Below are 19004 nucleotides of genomic sequence, written 5' to 3' on the forward strand. Positions count from 1 at the left end.
TCCTGCATGCGTGTATATAGCTTACGTTTGTGAGTATAATGTATGCTCCCTTTTTGGATTTTAATAAATCTTTTTAGTGGTAATGCGCAAGGTTGGTGCACCCTTCTCTTGTTGTTTTTCAAGAGTCCACCAGGCTTTCCCAGAAGCCTTCCTCACTATAAAGGGGTGCCCAGTCCTTGTTCAGAAGCTGCAATATCGGTCATTGCTTTTTTCAATGAAGGTGAATTTATTGCATACAAGATGCCTACCTGTACATTCCCATCTTTCCTTTGCATCAGAGCTCTCTGCATTTTGATGCGGTAGACCAACAATTCTAGTTTGTAGCACTACTAATCCAGCTCTTCCCTGTACCCTGAGTTTTTACATAAGGGATTGCCCCACTTGTTCTTTTGTGGACCACCTTCTACCTGGGCAACCTTCTACAAAAAGATTTCTCAGCCACAACCTTGTCAACCAATATCCTAAGGACGATTCAGTTCCTTCAAACATTTGACTAGTTAATTAACCTTTGAAAGTCTGGAGTACCTGGGCCTAATCTTGACCTCCAGGTTCAACAACAAGCTGAACAGATCTTACCCAGAGCCAGGATTCCTCTGGCTTTCGCAGTAGATGCCCTTGTGAATCCTTGGACTTATATATGCCTTTCCACCAATTTAAAAATGATTTATTGCCTGCTACACACTATAGAGAAAGAAATGGTTCTGATGATCCTCATTGCACTGAATTGGCACAGAAGGATATGATGCACAGACGGACTCCTAGCAGATGAGGCTTGGCCCCTTACAAACAGACCAGCACTTTAGAAACAGACCAGACTTGCTGATGCAAGACCCGCTAATACCCCCTTCTTCTCAGTTTCTAGCATTGATGGAATGGCTGTTACTCCTATCCTCCAGGACCTGGGTTTATCTCTGACTCTGTTGGCACAGGAAGCGGAGTCACAGGGAATACTCTGTTCTGTTCATATTTTGACTTTTCTGCAGTCTGGCCTAGACCAGCGTCTGGTCCAGTGTACCCTTAAGGGACACGTTTCTGCTATATCCGTTTTCTTCCAGAAACCTCTTGCTTTAAAATTCATAATAAAAGACTTCTTTCTGGGACGAAGTCACATAGTCCTGGTTAAGACAACTGTCACGATCAGAGTACCTCTGGCTGCAGCACCCCCATTCCAAGATGATGAGGTGGACTGCCGGGATTGGTGCCCGCCTAATACTAAGGTGTGGTGAGTAGTATCCCCCCTCTTTTCTCTGGGAATTGCTGGGGTGGTCACGGACCCTTCCTGAGGATGGTAGGCCCCCCCTGTGTCCTTCCTTCCCTCATGGTTTCCCCCCTCTCCCTAGCGGGGTTCTCCCTGCATTGGTTGCCCTTGCCTGCCCCCAGCCCTCTCCCCTAGTCCCCTTTTGGGGTGCATGGGTGTTTCTGGGTTGGTGTGTTACATTGGTGCTGGGTCGGAGGATGGTGGGAGTGTGCCGATGGCGGCTCCCTGTTGGGGTGCCTGCATTTATTGCACTGCGGGGGGTCCCTGGAGGCATCCCACCTGGTGGACTATTACTTCCCTGGGGTCCCGCGTAGCACCGCCATTTTGCTGTGGATGGTTGTTTTCAGCCTCAGCGGCCCGAAAGAAAAGTGGGGGAGCACAGCTGGACGGGGCACTGTGGTGCCGCCGACAGGACTTGAACATCCTAGTTGTGCTTCCTCTGTGTTTACCTCCCCTGAAGGGCCAGAGGCGACTAGCCAATCTGAGCCATTACAGTTGTCAGGCATAGTAGCCACATCACCTCATTCAGAGCAGTTCCCTATGCTCAATTCCATGCCAGACCTTTACGGAAAAACATTCTGTCAGCAGGGACCAGAAAGGTCCAGTATCTAGATTGGTGCATGTCTCTGGTACCAAGAGTAAGTCAGTCTTAAGTTGGTGGTGATTGACCAGAAATTTGGAGAAAAGGAATTCTTCCAGTAGTCTGGAAAGTAGTGACTACAGATGCCAGTCTTTCCGGCTGGGGAGCAGTTCTGGAGGAAGCCACTGTCCAGGGAAAGTGGTCTGGGGTAGAAAAGAGTCTACCCATCAATGTCTTGGAAATCCGAGCAGTTTGTCGGGCTTTAAAGTACTGGACGCCCAGACTCCAAGGTTACCCTGTCATGGTACAATCCGAAAATGCCACAACTGTGGCTTATATCAACCATCAGGGAGGCACCAAAAGTCAGTCAGCCCCAAAGGTGGATATCATCCTATCCTGGGCATAAAAAAAATCAGCGGTTTTCATTCCAGGAATAGAAAACTGGCAGGCAGACTTTCTGAGTTGTCAACAGATATTTTCGGGGGAATGATCCCTACACCCCAAGATCTTTGCATTGATCCGCAACGCTGGGGGGGTCCCAGATGTAGATCTATTGGCAATCCAGGTTCAACGGCAAGTTGAAGAGATTTGTGTCCAGGACCAGGGATCCACTCACAGTTGGAGTAGATGCCTTGGTGACTCCTTGGGAGGAGTTTTCCCTGATCTATGCCTTTCCTCCGATCCAGCTGCTGCTGAATCTGCTGTGCAGAATCCAGGTAGAGGGCAAACCAGTAATCCTGGTAGCTCCAGCATGGCCAAGGAGGTTTTGTTATGCACAAATTCAAAAATTGCCAGTGGCAAGGCCTTGGGTTCTTCCACTACGTCCGGACCTGCTCTCTCAAGGTCTGATATTCCACCCTGCTATACTGTCTTTAAATTTGACACCTTGGCTTTTGAAGCCTTGATTTTGAAAGAGCGCAGTATATCTGGCTCTGCAGTTTCTACCCTGATAAATGCTAGAAAAGCAGTCTCTAGAGGCATTTATTACAGAGTTTGGAAATCTTACATTGCCTGGTGTGAGGCCAGGAAATGGCATCCCTGCAAATATATTGTCGGTAGAATTCTAGCCGTCTTGCAAATAGGGGTAGATATGGAATTAGCCTTAGGCGCACTATTAAGGGTCAAATTTCAGCCTTATCGTTTTTTTTTTTTCCCCAGAGACTGATGGCTTCACATTCCTTGATTTAAACCTTCGTTCAAGGGGTATAAACTATGCTTCCACCATTGTGGCCTTGGGATCTAAATTTGGTACTGGCAGTTTTACAGAAACAGCCTTTTGAGCCCACGGGGCATATTCCCCTGGTTCTTTTTGACCAGAATTTTTTTTTTTTTTTTTTTACTGCGATAACTTAAGCCATAAGAGTATCAGAACTAACAGGTCTTTCTTTTAAAGAGCCATTCTCGATTTTACATCAAGATAGGGTGAGTCTACATCCAGACCAGGTATTTTGCCCAAGGCGATGTCTGCTTTTCATTTGAATCAGGACATTATACTGCCTTCCTTCTTTCCAAATCCTCAAACAGCAAAGGAAAAGTTGGTACATTCTCTTGTAGTATGTGCATTCAAGATTTACTTGAAAAGGTCAGCTCAGATTCGAAAGACCAACCTTTTGTTCATGCTGCCAGAAGGTCCCAGGAAAGGGCAGGCAGCATCTAAGTCTACGATTTCTCAATGGATTTGCCAGGTTATTATCCAGGCATATGGTTTGAAAGGGAAGGTTCCACCTTTTCCGGTAAAGGCACACTCTACCAGAAGCGTAGGTGCCTCTTGAGCAGTTTGCCATCAAGCTTCTATGGCTCAGATTTGCAAGGCCGCCACTTGGTCGTCGGTGCATACCTTCACTAGATTCTATCAAGTGGATGTTCGGACCCGGGAGGAGTCTGCATTTGGCTGCAGTGTTCTGCAGCCAACTTTGTAGATCTTGTGGTCTGATGGTGGTATTTATGGTGTCCCCCTCCACTCCAGTGCATTGCTATGGGACGTCCCATATGGTAATGAATATGGCTCTGTGCCTCATGATGTACGATAAAGATATATGGATTTTTCTTACAGCTTACCTGTAAAATCCATTTGTTGGAGTACATCATGGGACAAAGGTCCCTCCCCTCTTGTATGGGATGTGTATTGCTGGCTACAAATCTGAGGTGCTTCCTGTGTAAAAGGGGTTATATAGGGGACTTCCTGTCTGATTGGTTGCCAGTGTCCATTCATCTATAGGTAGCGTATAACCTGTATGGTAATGAATATGGCTCTGTGTCCCATGATGTACTCCAAGAAATGGATTTTACAGGTAAGCTGTGAGAAAAATCTATATTTCTCTGTCGCTCATTGACAGACGTAGTCCTCGTTGATTAATAACAACTTGGGTTATACTGCCCTCTACAGGAGTAGGACTAGACAGGAAAGAAAACGTTCTGGCCACACCCTAGGGGCAGTCCCAGAGGGTATATCCTCTCACTTCCTGCTACAGCAAATCAGTTTTTTTTCTGTCTAGTTAGGAGTAAGGACCTAGATGCCTTGCTAGGATCTTCGGTCCTGGCAGGATTTTTTTTTTTTTCTTAGATTTTTTAGACAGCTTTTTTCTCCAGTGTTCCTGTGAGATCTTCAAGCAAGAAAGCTGGAACTGGGCGACGGGCTGGATGTTGAGTTCCAGTGGTCACCCCAGTTCAGCCTATGAGCGCGTGCAGGCCATAGCTCCGCGCTGGGTCGGCCGCGACATAGTCCCACTGGACGGGGACTGACCCTGCGAGTTAAACGTCTCGCTTAAACGCCAATGACCATGAGTCACGGCGTCCGTATTGGTCGACAGCCCTCCCACCCCGGTGGAGAGGGGTACTGTCAGGAGTTGGCGCCCGCCTGGTTCCGGTATGGTGAGTAGTATGTTTCCCCTTTTCCCCCTGACGGGTTTGTGGTGAACGCGGGCCCCTCTCTGAAATGGTAAGGATGGGTCTCCCCTCTATCCTATAACATGTCACAGATCCCCCTATTTGAGTGTGATTTTTGTGAACAAGAAACCAGGAGGCTTGGTTTGGGAGCTGACAATCTAATGTCATTTCAAAACTGTAAAGATGACTGAAGTCAGTGGCAGTACTAGAATATTACTGTGGTAGCATAAGGTATCCTACCTGTCAGAGGTGTTCATAGGGCGATGTCTATGTATGTATAACTGCAGTCCAGATCGCACTCCTCCAGCAAGGGCAGAGGGCTGCCTTCCGACGGCCCACGGACCGCATGCGGCCCGCCAGGGTCCGGTACCGCCGGCCAGGCTGATCACCATCCAGGGTGAAGTTTGGGGGACCAATGCACTCCCGCAGGCCGCTAGGCCGAATACAGCATCCCGCAGGCTGTTGCTAAGCCGCCGCTATCCTAACAGGCCGCCGCCATTGTCTTGCAGAGCACACAAGGCCGCCATATTGGCGTAGCCTCGTGTCTCCAGCATGGGGGCGGCCATGTTTGAGGTGACCAAACACCTCGTGGAGCCAGGGGGAGGCGCCGGAAGGCGTGTTAAGGGGCGGAGCCGCCTCCTTTACCCAGGAAAAAGGGCCAAAGACTTCCTGTCTGTAACAGGACAGCACTGAGCAAGCTGATGAAAACTTCTGTGCATCAGGGATGAGCCTTGGGGTCTCTCTCTCTCTCTGTGGGGTCCAAAAAGGCAGGTAACACTGAGGGGCGCTGTTGCGACTGGGGGATATAAAAAAAAAAAAGTTTTTTACTTTGTCATTTTTTGTCGCTGGCAAATGTCTTGTATAATCATTGACCCTGCCGCATAGGTATCCCCACCTGATCCCCTCAAGGTGGCCGCAGGACCCTCCAGTACCCCACTTGTTTTTAATGCATTTTTGGCAGGTTCGGAGTCTTTGGTATCCCGGGTGGAGGTGGCCTGTCAGGGACGGGGGTCAAGAAGCGACCCCCACCTACCCCTATTTTTTATCTGATACTTCAGATACGGATTCGGAGCTGGTCAATGCAGCTGCAGGTCCCTCTTATGGGGCTGTTGTCTCAGGTAATGTCTCCTCAGCAGTGAGAACGTTTCTGCCTCTGCCATAGCACAAGAGTGGTGGATGCACTAGTTGTGTCCGTCCGGGAAACCTTTAGTCTTGAGGTTACACCGGCAGAGGTAGCTGAGACTGAAATTCCTTTTTGGTACTTATTAGCCTACCAAAAGGGCGAAGGATTTTCCTTTACCCAAATGGGGTCGTTTTGAAACGAACCCCTGTTATTTCCAAACGCAGGGCTAGGCGCTATCCGTTTGAGGATTCCCTCTTTAAAGGATAGACGGTACCACCTGCTGTCTTGCCACAGACTGTTAGGATAAGAAGGACCTCGTAACTAACGAGGACCTTCCTTTTCTGCTCACAAAGAGTTTGTTCGTTCCGCGAGGGCGGGCGATAAGGCGAAACCCTCCAAAGCCCCTTCAGAGGGTTTTCAAAGGGCGCTGGTCGACTAAACAAAAAGTCCGGCTCAGCTAAGCCTGAAGAATACAGCCTGATGCGCCCCTAGCCATTTCTGGGGTGGGGGGATGTCTTCACCGGTTTCCGGATCAATGGCTTGCCAGAACCCCGGACTAAGGGGTTCGCGAGGTCATACGGTCAGGATACAGGATCGAGTTTCAATCACTTCCACCGGTGCGATTCTTCCCTTCTAACATTGAACGGTTTCAGGGGTTCTATTCGAACCTGTTCACAATGCCCAGGAAAGAGGGCAAGGTGTGTCCAATTTCTGGACTTGGGGAAAAATGGAGTCCATCCGAACAGTGGTGGCCTCCCTGCATCAGGGGGATTTCCTGGCGTCCATAGACATTTAGGATGCCTATCTTTATATCCCCATCATCGCAGGACATCAGCGTTTTCTTCGCTTTCCCAAAGATCATCCCTGGTTCCCACCAGGAGACTGAACTATCTGGGCCTAATGTTGGATACATCCTGGGCAAGAGGGTTTCTCCTTGCGGAGAAACTCCAGAAGGTTCAGTCAACGATTCGGATGTTGCTGTCCGTCTATCGGCTGGGACTGATGGTGGCCTTCTTAGAGGCAGTACCGTATACCCAGTCTCATACCCGAATTCTCCTGAAGGAGATTCTTTTCTTTGGAATCAGAATTCCGATTCCCTGGACAAGCGGATCCGGTTGAGCGAGCGGACCAGGGAGTCTCCGATGCTCAACCAGGGGAAGTCATTCCTTCCGATAGTATCCAAGTTACCAATAAGGGTATCGGAACTGAGAGCGATCAGATTTTGTCTGATTTACTGGACCGAGCAGCTCTAGAGCAGCCCGATTCGGATCCAATCGCACCATGCCACGGTCGTGACTTATGTCAAGAAAGGGGCACTTAGAGTGTCCTGGTGGCCATCGAAACGACTAGCATCTTTCATTGGATGGAACGGTTTGTTCTGGATCTCCCCGCAGTGTTCACTCCGGGGGTGGGAAATCGGCAGGCAGATTATTCCAGCCATCAGATTCTGGATCAAGGGGTATGGCCTCTTCATCCAGAGGTTTTTCACTAGCTGTCCCTTCATTGGGGCACCCCGGATGTGGATCTGTTGGCACCTTGGCTCAACAGGAAGGTACGGAGGTTTGTAGCTCGCACCCGCGATCCTCTAGCGGACGCAGCAGAAACGCTGATCGCCCCGTGGGGGCAGTATCAGCTACGGCATGCCTTCCAGCCACCTCTATCCTGCAGGAACTTCTTCGCAGGATAGAGGTGGAGGGAATTCCAGTTATTCTGGAAATTCCGGACTGACTTCGTCGAGCCTGGTACGCCGACTTGGTGAGGCTAGTCGCGGACGCTCCTTGGAGACTTCCTTTCAGGGAGGATTTGCGGTCTCAGGGACCGATCTTCCATCTTGTTTTACTATCGCTGGCTTAATGGCCTGGCCATTGAGACCCAGGTACTGAAGGACAAGGGAGTGTCAGCTTCAGTTATTCCTACCTCTAGTTAAAGCAAGGAAAGCGACTTCCAGCACATGGAAGTCTTATATTGCGTGGTTTGAATCTCTTGGATTTCCCCCACATACCTATTCGGTGACCCGAATCTTGGTCTGTCTGCAACAAGGGGTTGAGCAGAAACTGTCCTTGAGCACATCAAGGGTCAGGTTTCAGTGTTGGCAATCTTCTTTCAGAAACTTTTGGCTAATCATTCCTTTGGTGCGGAATTTCATCCAGGGGGTGCGACATCTGGCTCCGCCAGTGCGTGCACCCTTACCGCCTGGGATCTTAATTTAGTGTGGTCGGTTCTTCAGAAACTTCTCTTTGAAGATATTAGAGAGATTCCCTTGCTTACATTATCCCAGAAGGTGGCCTTCTTGGTGGCCATTACTTCTGCACGCAGGGTGTCAGAACTGGCCGCATTATCTTGTCGTTCCCCATATCTGGTGGTTCATAGGGATAAGTTGGTTCTTCTTCCGAATCCATCCTTCCTTCCTAAAGTGGTTTTCAGAGTTTTCATCTGAATAAAGATACTGTGTTACCTTCCCCGTGTCCTAAGACTAGCCATCCTTGGGATTACACTCCTGGGATGGGGTTCAGACAATCAGGGTACACTTGACTACTACGAACTTGTTTCGTAAGACGAACTCACTTTTTGTTATCACGGATAGCCCTAGAAGGGGGTTGCCTGTGTCTGCCGCGACCATATCTAGATGGACCAGTCAGACGGTGGTACAGGCTTATTCTATTAAGGGTCAGAATCCTCCGTTCCCTGTTAAGGCGCACTCTACTCGGGCGCCTAGTGTTTCCTGGGTCTTCCGCCATCAGGCGTCAGCGATCCAGGTTTTTCAAGGCGATGACTTGATCGTCGGTTCATACCTTTACATCATTTTATAAAGTTGATGTGATGGCATCGTCAGATGCCTCTTTTGGCCGCAAGGTTCTGCAGGCCGCAATCTGAGGAGACTGTTGGTCTATCTCAAGGGTTTGTTGGGTTTTTCACTTAGGTCTCTTTTTGCTCGATGAGTCCTTGATGCTTCTGGTTGGCTCCGGTTGGGCCTTCTGGATTTTGATTTCTGTTAGCCCACCCCTCATTTGTGGTACTGCTTTGGGACGTCCCGAGTTGTTATTAATCAACGAGGACTACGTCTGTCAATGAGCGACAGAGAAAAATGGATTTTTGTAAAATCTTACCGTAAAATCCTTTTCTCTTAAGCTCATTGACAGACGTAGTACCCGCCCCTCTGTTTTTGAGTTGGGTTGGGTTAAATTCTCTAAACACTGCTTTGTGACATAACTGATTTGCTGTAGCAGGAAGTGAGAGGGGATATACCCTCTGGGACTGCCCCTAGGGTGTGGCCAGAACGTTTTCTTTCCTGTCTAGTCCTACTCCTGTAGAGGGCAGTATAACCCGAGTTGTTAGTAATCAACGAGGACTACGTCTGTCAATGAGCTTAAGAGAAAAGGATTTTACGGTAAGATTTTACAAAAATCCATTTATTGTGGGAGGTAGATTCCTGAGCTTATAATATCCTGGGAATTACTGCTTCAGATAAGCCCCTGTCTCAAGACCTGCCCTTCAACAAGTATGCTGCTAAAACCAGGGACCTTGAAGCAAGGCATTAAACTATTCCTTGAGATAGATCTTTTTGATCTGGAAGAGCACACAGAATGTCTGCCAAGAGTCCCGTCAGGACCTCTCCTTGGGACAGTTCAGAGCTATGGGAGTTTCTGGAATGCCAAACCTGGTTAGGAGGTCCACATCCAGCACCAACCACTTGTGACACAGGTCCCGAAACACTTCCTTGTGTAGGGACCCTTTCCACGAGTCTAGCCATTGCCGGGTGAGGAAGTGTGATTTCCAGTTGTTCACGTTTGAAATATGAATGGCGGTTAAGGCTGACACGTGAAGTTCTGCCCAGCCTGAAATCCTTTTTACTGGTGCTGCTGTGTCAAGATTTTTGGTTATTCTCTAATGGTAATGTACGCCACTGTTGTGGTGTTTTCTGACTGAACCCAGGTAGAATAACCCTTCAATTGGTTGTAGGTGGTGTTGCAGGGGCAACCAAATCATTGAAAGCTACAGAATGTTAGTCAGAAGGCTTGATTCCTTTTGGCATTAATCTCCTGTGCCAACAAGGTGTCTAGGACTCCTCCCCAGAGCTGCAGACTTGCACCTGTTATGATCTTTCAAGATATTGCGAATAAGGATTTCTCCCAACACCAGAGTTGGGTTTCTGAGCCATCAGGCCAGAAATAATATGTTTTTTAGTGTCATGTAAGCTGGTTTGTCTAAAGACTGAACTGACTTGTCTCAATCCAACAAATGGATCTGCCTCAAAGGATACTGCCATTTAACCTCAGAATGCTAGCGCATATTTAGATTTGGACAGCTCTTGGACTGTGGAGTCTGCGAGTAGGAGAGTTTGAAGTTTTCTATTGGGGAAAAAAAATCCTGTCTTCAGCTGTGTCCAGGATTAGACTGTTGTTAATGATGCCCCTGGCAGGTGATGTGGGCTCACTCAATAAATGAAGACAACGTTTGTACACCAAATTTGAGTAATATAGGGGGGGGGGAAGCAAATCGGGTGCTGAATATCCAATAGAGGAGTTCTTATTTCTCCAAAATTACCAGTGGTAACCAGATCACTGAAGGAGACAGCAAGGACAAACTAAAGTGGTGGTAGCCATGTTCATTGCAAATAGCAATGGCAAGATGAGTCTACCTCCAGCTAAAAAGACGGGCGCAAAATGTTGAATAGGCACATGTGACACTCCACTTATTGACACCTTCTCAATTCCACAGCAATTTAACTTTCTGTGGTAACCAATGGAATAAAGGTAATATAGCTGAACCGTTCCAATAAATGCAAAGTAAGATGAGAGACTTCCTGTATCCATCAATGAACAAGAAAGAAATATGTTTTTAGACTTTAATACTTACCAGAATTCACCACCCTGATGAAATATGTAAAACATTTAATTTGTCCTCTCACAGGTTGACAAGTTGCATGCTGCGGAGAGTTTAAGAAAGGAGGAGGAACAAGTGACAGAACCAACCCCTATAGTATTTGGTGAGTACCCTGTTTTCACCAAGTTTCAGGTTTGTTTTTCATCAAATTCTCTAAAATTTTAAGAAGTTGATTGTTTAATTTGCTTGAAACCCCACTGGATACTTTTTTCAGTACATGATATTTTGGAATGCTTACCATATTACCAAGGATTTAATGCTCAGAACCTTAAGGCTATCGCACTTTATTTTAGTCTAGTGATACCATCTTTATTGAGCCTATTGGTCTAAATAGATTGCACATGTATATAAACCATCTAAATTTCAAAATTTTTTGAACAAGCTCAAAATTTAAAATAAACCGGTTTGGAAATGTAGGAGGGGTTATTGAAAATACTAGTTGCCTGGCTGCCACGCTTCAGTAATTTGAGTTACTACCCTGGAGCATATATGCTGAGGAGGAAATAAAAGGATTAGTATAATGGCCAGGCACCATTTTTAATAGGTGAGGTCAGCAGTTGTAGACTCTACAATCTGTCGTGAGTGGTTTCTTTTAAAGCACTTTTCAGAATACATTGAAACCATTTTCCCTTGAAATTGTCCCAAAAAGTTTCTTTCCTCCATAGAAAAAAAATTGCCTCCCTAAAGTGTTACAATCAGCCCCATGGATCCAAAAGGCACCCCTCAGTTGGTTTCTGCCTGTGGGGGGCCTCTATCGAAGCAGTTCCAATTGCCCAGTTTTGCACCAAGCCTCTTCAATTCAACACCCTCACTATGTGGAGAAAGCTTGTACAATCCCTGGATCATCCAGTGCTTCTATCCAGCCAGACATAGCTCCTCCAGGCATGCTGGATCTCCAATTCTGCCCTAGAATTGGAAAAGTTATTTTAAAAACCCTGGAAGGTAGTGAAAATGGATACTAGCCTCGCAGACTGGAGGATGGTAGTTCTCAACTTCAAAACTGTCCAGAGAACTTGGTTCCCAACAGAATCAAGACTTCTCATTAACATTCTGGAACTGGGAGCTATTCGATTGTCTCTACAACACTAGAGCTTCCCCCTTCTGCAAGGTCAACCAGTCAGGGTACAGTTGCAAAATGCCACAGCATTGGCCTTCATAAACCATCAGGGAAGCAACAGAAGTTGAGCTGCCTTAAGAGAGACAAGCCTGATACTCTCTTGGGCATAAAGTCATATTCAGCTTTGTTGGAATGTCCACATACCTGGAGTGAACAACTAGCAAGCAGACTTCCTAAGCTGCCTGCACATAGACCCTGGGGAGTGGTCTCTGCACTCGATCTTCAAAAATCTTTTTTAAAGGTGGGTGACAGCAGATGTGGATATCCTGACCTCCAGGTATAACAAATTGAACAGATTTTCAAGGACTAGGGATGCTCTATGGCTACCCTCCAATGAAGATCCTTTCTTGACTGGTGCATGATTCTCATTGCACTAAATTAGCCCAGAAGGATGTGGTACACATATTTAGACTTCTGAAGAATGATCCTTTGTTTCTTGCAAACCAACAAGACAGACCGCCCAAGGCTCTCTGTTCCATCCTGCTTCTCTGTCGCTTGCTTAACAGAATGGATGTTGAAACTTGAGTCCTGAAAAATATTGCTGATATTCCTACCTTACTCAGAGCAAGACGATCCAACTCCCACCAAATTTACCATCGCATATGGAAGGTTTGCTTTGCCTGGTGTGAGACCAGGTGGCTGAACCCAGGGAATATTCTTACACTTGTATTTGGATCTTTCTTTAATCTGGTCATGACCAGCCTCTGGTGCTGAGTACCCTTAAGGGTCATCCTGTTTCTTTGTATCTATTCTCTTTCAGAAGCCTCTTGCCTGAAAAAACCTAAACAAAATTTTTACTCAGGGAGTTGCTCATATACAGTACTGTGAAAACGTTTTAGGCAGGTGTGAAGAAATGCTGTAAAGTAAGAATACTTAAAAAAAAAAAAAAAATATGAGTGCAAGTGTTTTGCAAACAGAAGGAAAATGTAAATCAAATCAATATTTGGTGTGACTGCCCTCTGGCTTCAAACCAGCTTCAATTCTTGCCCTTGTACACTTGCACAAAATCAGGGATTTTGTAAGATTAGTGTCAGGGGTATGATTTATCAGTTATACTAAGCAGGCAGGTCTAATCATCAGTTACATATGTGGGTTGAAACCGTCATTACCGGAAACAGAAACCGCTGTGTAGGAGGCTTAAAACTGGGTGAGGAGCAGCCAAACTCTGCTACTAAGGTGAGGTCAGTTTCATGTCTCAGGTCATACACCACGGCAGGACTGAGCCCAGCAACAAGACAAGAGGTGGTTCTAATGTATCAGCAAGGTCTCTCCCAGGCAAACATTTCAAAGCAGACTGGGGTTTCAAGATGTACGGTTCAAGCTCTTTTGAGGCAGCACAAAGAAACGAGCAACGTTGAGATCCATAGACATAGTCTATGGAAACTTGATGCGGCAGACGGAAGCTGTCCAAGCAGTGCCATTAGCACAGAACTGGCAGAAACCAGTAGGACCCAAGTACACCAATCTACTGTCCAGGGAAATCTGGCAAGGAGTGGTCTTAATGGAAGAATTGTGGCCAAAAAGCCATACCTCCGACATGGAAACAAGGTTAAGTGACTCCACTATGCATGAAAACCTAGAAACTGGGGTGCAGAAAAATGGCAGCATGTGCTTGATGAGTCAAAATTTGAAATATTTGGCCGGTTGTTCGCCCAAGGGCTGTAGAGCGGTACAATAATGGATGTCTGCAGGCAACAGTGACTAATATTGGAGGTTCCTTTTAAGTTTGAGGCTGCATTTCTGCAAATGAAATTGCAGATTTGGTCAGGATTAGTAGTGTCCTCAATGCTGAGAAATACAGGCAGATACTTATCATGCTATACAATCTGAGAGGTGTGTAATTGGCCCCAGATTTATTCCGCAGCAGGACAAGAACCCTAAACATACAACCAATGACATTAAGAACTATCTTCAGCTTAAAGAAGAACAAGGAGTCCTGGAAATGAAGGTGTGCCCCCACAGAGCCCTGATCTCGAGTTCTCAACATTATTAAGTCTGTTTTGGGATTGCATGAAGAGACCGACGGATTTGAGGCAGCCCACATCCACAGATGTTAGATGGTTGGTTCTCCAAGATGTTTGGAACAACCTTCTTGCCATGTTCCTTTAATAACTGTGTGCAAGTGTATCCAGAAGAATTTATGCTGTCTTGATGGCAAAGGGTGGTCACACCAAATATTGATTTATTTGGACTTCTCTTCTGTTCATTTACTTTCCATTTTGTAAATTGATAAAAATAAACTAATAGCACTTCGATTTCTGAAAGCTTTCATTTACAGCATTTTTTTTTCACACCTGCCTAAAACCTTAGCACAGTAATGTATATCCCCTAATGAAACATCCTGGATGAACTTTACATCTCAACGTTGTGCTGTCTATACTTTAGAGACCCCCCCCCCCCTTCTTCAAACTGATTCCATTGGAAGACCTCACATCTAAGGTTACCCTTCTGATGGCCATTATGTCTCTTAGCAGTGTTCCCGAGTTAACAACTGTTTCTTGCAAAGAGCCATTTCTTATTTCTCACAGACACAAGGTAGTCTTGAGCTCTAAGCCTTCTCCTCATTCCACCTCAGTGAGGACATTCTCTCATTCCCTTTTTCTTTCTCCAAAATATGACAAATAAATTGCTGTACACTGTTTGGATGTGGTCAGGGCTGTTATGATCTTCCTAGCAACCACAGCCTCTGTTCACAAAACAATCCCTCTTTGTTCTACTTTTAGAGGGCTTCCTGCTCCACTATTGCCACATAGATCAGGCAACGTATTTCAAGGGCCTACGTCCTTGAGGAAAGGGTTCCTCCCTTCCCCAAAATAACTCTTTCCACCAGGGTGTCTTGGGCTTTCAGCATCAAGCATCTGTATCCCAGATTTGCAAGGCCACCACCTACCTTGTCCTCTGTCTACATTTTCCCCCAATTCTATCAGGCGGATGCAAGGTGCTTCAAGCTTTTAGTGTTTTTGGGTTTTTTAACCATTGTGGGGTTTTATTTTTTGGACCTGTTGGCAGTTCCGTTTACTATGTTGTTGCCCACCCCTCAGTTTAATGTTTGGGGATAGCCCATGGTCTTTGAATCCTATGAAGTACGAATGTACGATTACGATAATAGGAAATTTGACTTAAACACTCCTTATTGCTTGCTAAAAATAAAGTGGATGGGGAATATACAGTGTCTTGAAAAACTATTCATACTCCTTGAAATTTTACACATTTTGTCATGTTACAACCAAAAACCGTAAATGTATTTTATTGGAAATTTATGTGATAGACCAACACAAAGTGGGCACATAATTGTGAGATACCCCTAACTAAAATCTAGTGGAACCAATTGCCTTCTGAAGTCACCTAATTAGTAAATATAGTCCAGCTGTGTGTAATCTAATCTCAGTATAAATACAGCTGTTCTGTGAAGCCCTCACAGGTTTGTTAGAGAGCCTTAGTAAACAAATAGGATCATGAAGGCCAAGGAACACACCAGACAGGTCAAGGATAAAGTTGTGGAGAAGTTTAAAGCCGGGTTAGGTTATGCAAAAATATTCCAAGCTTTGAACATTTGCACTGTTCAAACCATCATCCGAAAATAGAGTATGGTACAACTGCAAACTTACCAAGACATGGCCCTCCACCCAAAATGACAGGCCAGGGAAGGAGAGCATTAACCTGAGAAGCAGCTAAGAGGCCCATGGTAACTGGAGGAGCTGCAGAGATCCAAAGCTCAAGTGGGAGAATCTGTGCACAGGACAACTATTAGTCTTGCACTCCACAAATCTTGCCTTTATGGAAGAATAGCAAGAAGAAAACCATTGTTAAAAGAAAGCCATAAGAAGTCCCGTTTGCATTTTGCAAAATTGAACATTTTAGCCTTAAAGTAAAATGCAACGCGTGGCAGAAAGCTAACACTGCACATCACCCTTAACACACCATCCCCACCGTGAAACACAGTGGTGACAGAAGCATGTTGTGGGGATGTTTTTCTTCAGCAGGAGCGGGGAAGCTGGTCAGAGTTGATGGGAAAATGGATGGAACCAAATACAGGGCAATTTAAGAAGAAAACCTATTAGTGTCTGGAAAAGACTTGCGACTGGGGCGGAGGTTCACCTTCCAGCAGGACAACGACCCTAAACATACAGCCAGAGCTACAATTGAATGGTTTAGATCAAAGCATTTTCATGTGCTAGAATGGCCCTGTCAAAGTCCAGACCTAAATCCAATTGAGAATCAGTGGCAAAACGTGAAAATTGCTGTTCAGACGCTCTCCATCTAATCTGACAGAGCTTCAGCTATTTTGCAAAGAAGAATGGGCAAAAATTTCACTCTAGACGTGCAAATCTGGTAGAGACATCCCCAAAAAGACTTGCAGCTGTAATTGCAGGGAAAGGTGGTTCTACCAAGTATTGACTCAGGGGCTGAATACAAATGCACACCACACATTTCATATATTTGTTTGTAAAAAATGCTGAAAACCATTTATCATTTTCCTTCGACTTCACAATTATGTGCCACTTTGTGTTGGTCTATCACATAAAATCTCCAAAAAATACATTTATGTTTTTTTGGTTGTAACATGACAAAATGTGGAAAATTTCAAGGAGGTATGAATACTTTTTCAAGGCACTGTAGTAGTGTGCACTAGGAGTGGCTCTAGCAAGTTCTTTGCAAGTGTCCAGTTACCTGAAGGTTGCTGCTGCAAATTACGTATGGTGTATAAAACAAGTCTAGTACTATTCTCCAAGATGAAGAGTTTAAAAGGAATTCTCCTTCTCATATTAGAAGCTTTTGTAGCATGAGGTGGTAGCCGTTAGCATGATCTGGAATTGTTCTGGTGAAAATGCACACCTTTTTATATAGTCTTGCACACTTTTTTCTTTTTAAAATTCTGTTTATTTGCTTTTAACATGGTATATAGTATACAATAGTATACACCACAGTGAAATCTGTAACTACAGAAACAACACGCAAAACAGTAGATCAGCACTAGCAATGAGTACAACTGCAAAAATCATATTATAGACATTCATCACTAAAATTACATCAGTATGGGATATACAACTAAGTTTTTTTATGACAGTAACCAGTCCCCCTGAAGGTGCAATTGTATTGCGGGATAATGCAGGCATAACCCTAGATGAACATAGTACACTATCTTTAAAGGCACATATCAAGGGTGCTCATTTTAGCACTACTTTAAATACACATTATCCATTATCATTGTTTTTTAGAGAGCTATTGTGCTAAAAAAAAAAAAAAATTAAGTACAGCACTTAACACTTGCTCTTGACAAGTGCAGCACGGGTCATAGATCAATTGATTGTGCTCTCATCATGTTGTGATACTAACATTTCTCCTACTTTTGTCTTTTTAGGCCAGCAGCTGATGCTCACAGCAGGTCCTGCTGGTGTAGTGCCACCTCAGCCAGCCTTCCCTTATGGATATACAGCTCCACCAACGTTCACTCAGCCACCCCCATCGGTCTCTCCTGGCTATGGTTTCAACATGTAACCTCTGCAATCTCCTGCCCGTTTCACTCCATACACCTGGATGGCTGCTGTAGCCTGTTGTTCCAGGAGCTGACTGTAGTTCATCTTGGACACCTTTTATTTATTACATTTGCTCTTACTGACTTGGAAATACAGCTTTTCAGCCATTCACTACCACGGTTTATTAAAAAAAAAAGACTTTTTTTTTTTTTTGGGATGAGAATGGCCTAGATCCATATTCCTTTCATGACTATTATACATGCTAACCAAGCAATCATTCTGTACTGTATACTGCTGAACACAAAACATGGCAGCTGAATATCCATGTGCAAACACTTCCTGCCTCATTAGTCCACCTTAAGTGGTTGCCATTGACAGGCATGCCATATATTTTCATCTGTCTGCTGAAATAGCAGCAGGTGTCACATCTGAGGTATCTTTTCTTCACTAACACACAAGATGGCATACAGCACCCTATTTGCCACCTCTGTGCCGTATTATTGCGGGGTTGAACTCGGCACTGGTACGCAGCCGGATTGGTTTTTAACATAGAATGAAACACTGTTTAGTGAACGTACTCCAATATGTTTAAAGCTTGTACAGTTAGCCATTTTCTTAGACTGGCATTGCTTGTGTTGCCTGTTACAATACTCCTAATATTAAATACAGTAAACATACAAACATATGGAAGTCTTATCCAGCATGTGTTTCTTTGATTATACGGTTTTCTTAGAGGTGATTTACATTCTTTCTGTACTACCTACTCTGCAGCAATATTGTATTATAAGTGTCTGGATTCATCATCTTATGCTTTTGCTTTTTCAGTATTCTTTATGTTAAAGCACCAGGGGGCGGTATACTGTTTGCACAACACCACTCTGTGTAGCTTCCATTTATTCTTTTAAGTCTATGAGTCTGTGTTCTAAGTCCTATATAGTATTTATATAATTTATGTACAGAGCATATGGAGAATAGGCAGTCTTCTTCAACCAGCCTAGTAAAGCAAAACTCTGGGGGGAAAAAAATGTTTTTCCATGCAGTGGGGCTGTGGCACTGCATGGGTTAACTGCTCGTTTTGTCAAGAGGCGCACAGACTATACTCACCCAATCCTTCGGTCCCCTAAAAAAACAGAGTTCCCCCACGTCCAGCAGTAGACTGTTCTGCTGTCCTTGCCTCCGGAGCCGGTCTATGGGTGTGATGATGTAAGGAACAGTCTACCGCACAAGACCGCAAGGGGGCAGAAGCTGCAGGGACTGGTCTTGCGCTTGGAGGATCCTCGCATTAGGTAAGTATATCTCAAATCTCCTCACCCATAGACAAAATTGAGCAATTACACCATGCAGTGCAGGCACAGCCCCACTGCTTAGGGAAATAACATTTCCTGGAATTCGTCTTTAATTCTGACTTCTTGTAAAATACAAGTTTGCGCAGATGCTGTCAGCACAGATCAGATGATGAAGTCCTCAAGATGTACTGCAAGTTTCAGATTGTTATGACTTGATGGTTGAGCTATGGTGTGTGTTCTTGCCTGCTCTGTTCTGCTGCTGGACTGGTATGTACTCCTGAATAACAGTGCAAGGGGGTATGTGGGTGATATTTACATTTTTATTGAACTAGAAATCAGCGCTATGAAAATACAGCATGTTTATTATCCTTGTGTTATATCTTACAGTTGTTT

The 19004-nt window shown here is 45.1% G+C and overlaps 1 protein-coding gene across 1 annotated transcript in view; it reads left to right on the top strand.

Annotated features, from left to right (window-relative positions):
* The window catches only part of LOC309547579 (clathrin heavy chain 1-like), a 280201-nt gene extending 262191 nt beyond the window's left edge, over positions 1-18010 (top strand). The window contains exons 31-32 of the mRNA XM_082247451.1: positions 10759-10834; positions 17211-18010. Of these exons, the coding sequence (XP_082103577.1) occupies positions 10759-10834; positions 17211-17347 (213 nt within the window). The 3' untranslated portion in view covers positions 17348-18010. The remainder of the gene's footprint in view (positions 1-10758; positions 10835-17210) is intronic.
* The last annotated feature ends 994 nt before the right edge of the window (positions 18011-19004 follow it).

Source organism: Pelophylax lessonae (assembly GCF_965119305.1).
Source record: "Pelophylax lessonae genome assembly, chromosome: 1".
Classification (NCBI taxonomy): domain Eukaryota; kingdom Metazoa; phylum Chordata; class Amphibia; order Anura; family Ranidae; genus Pelophylax; species Pelophylax lessonae.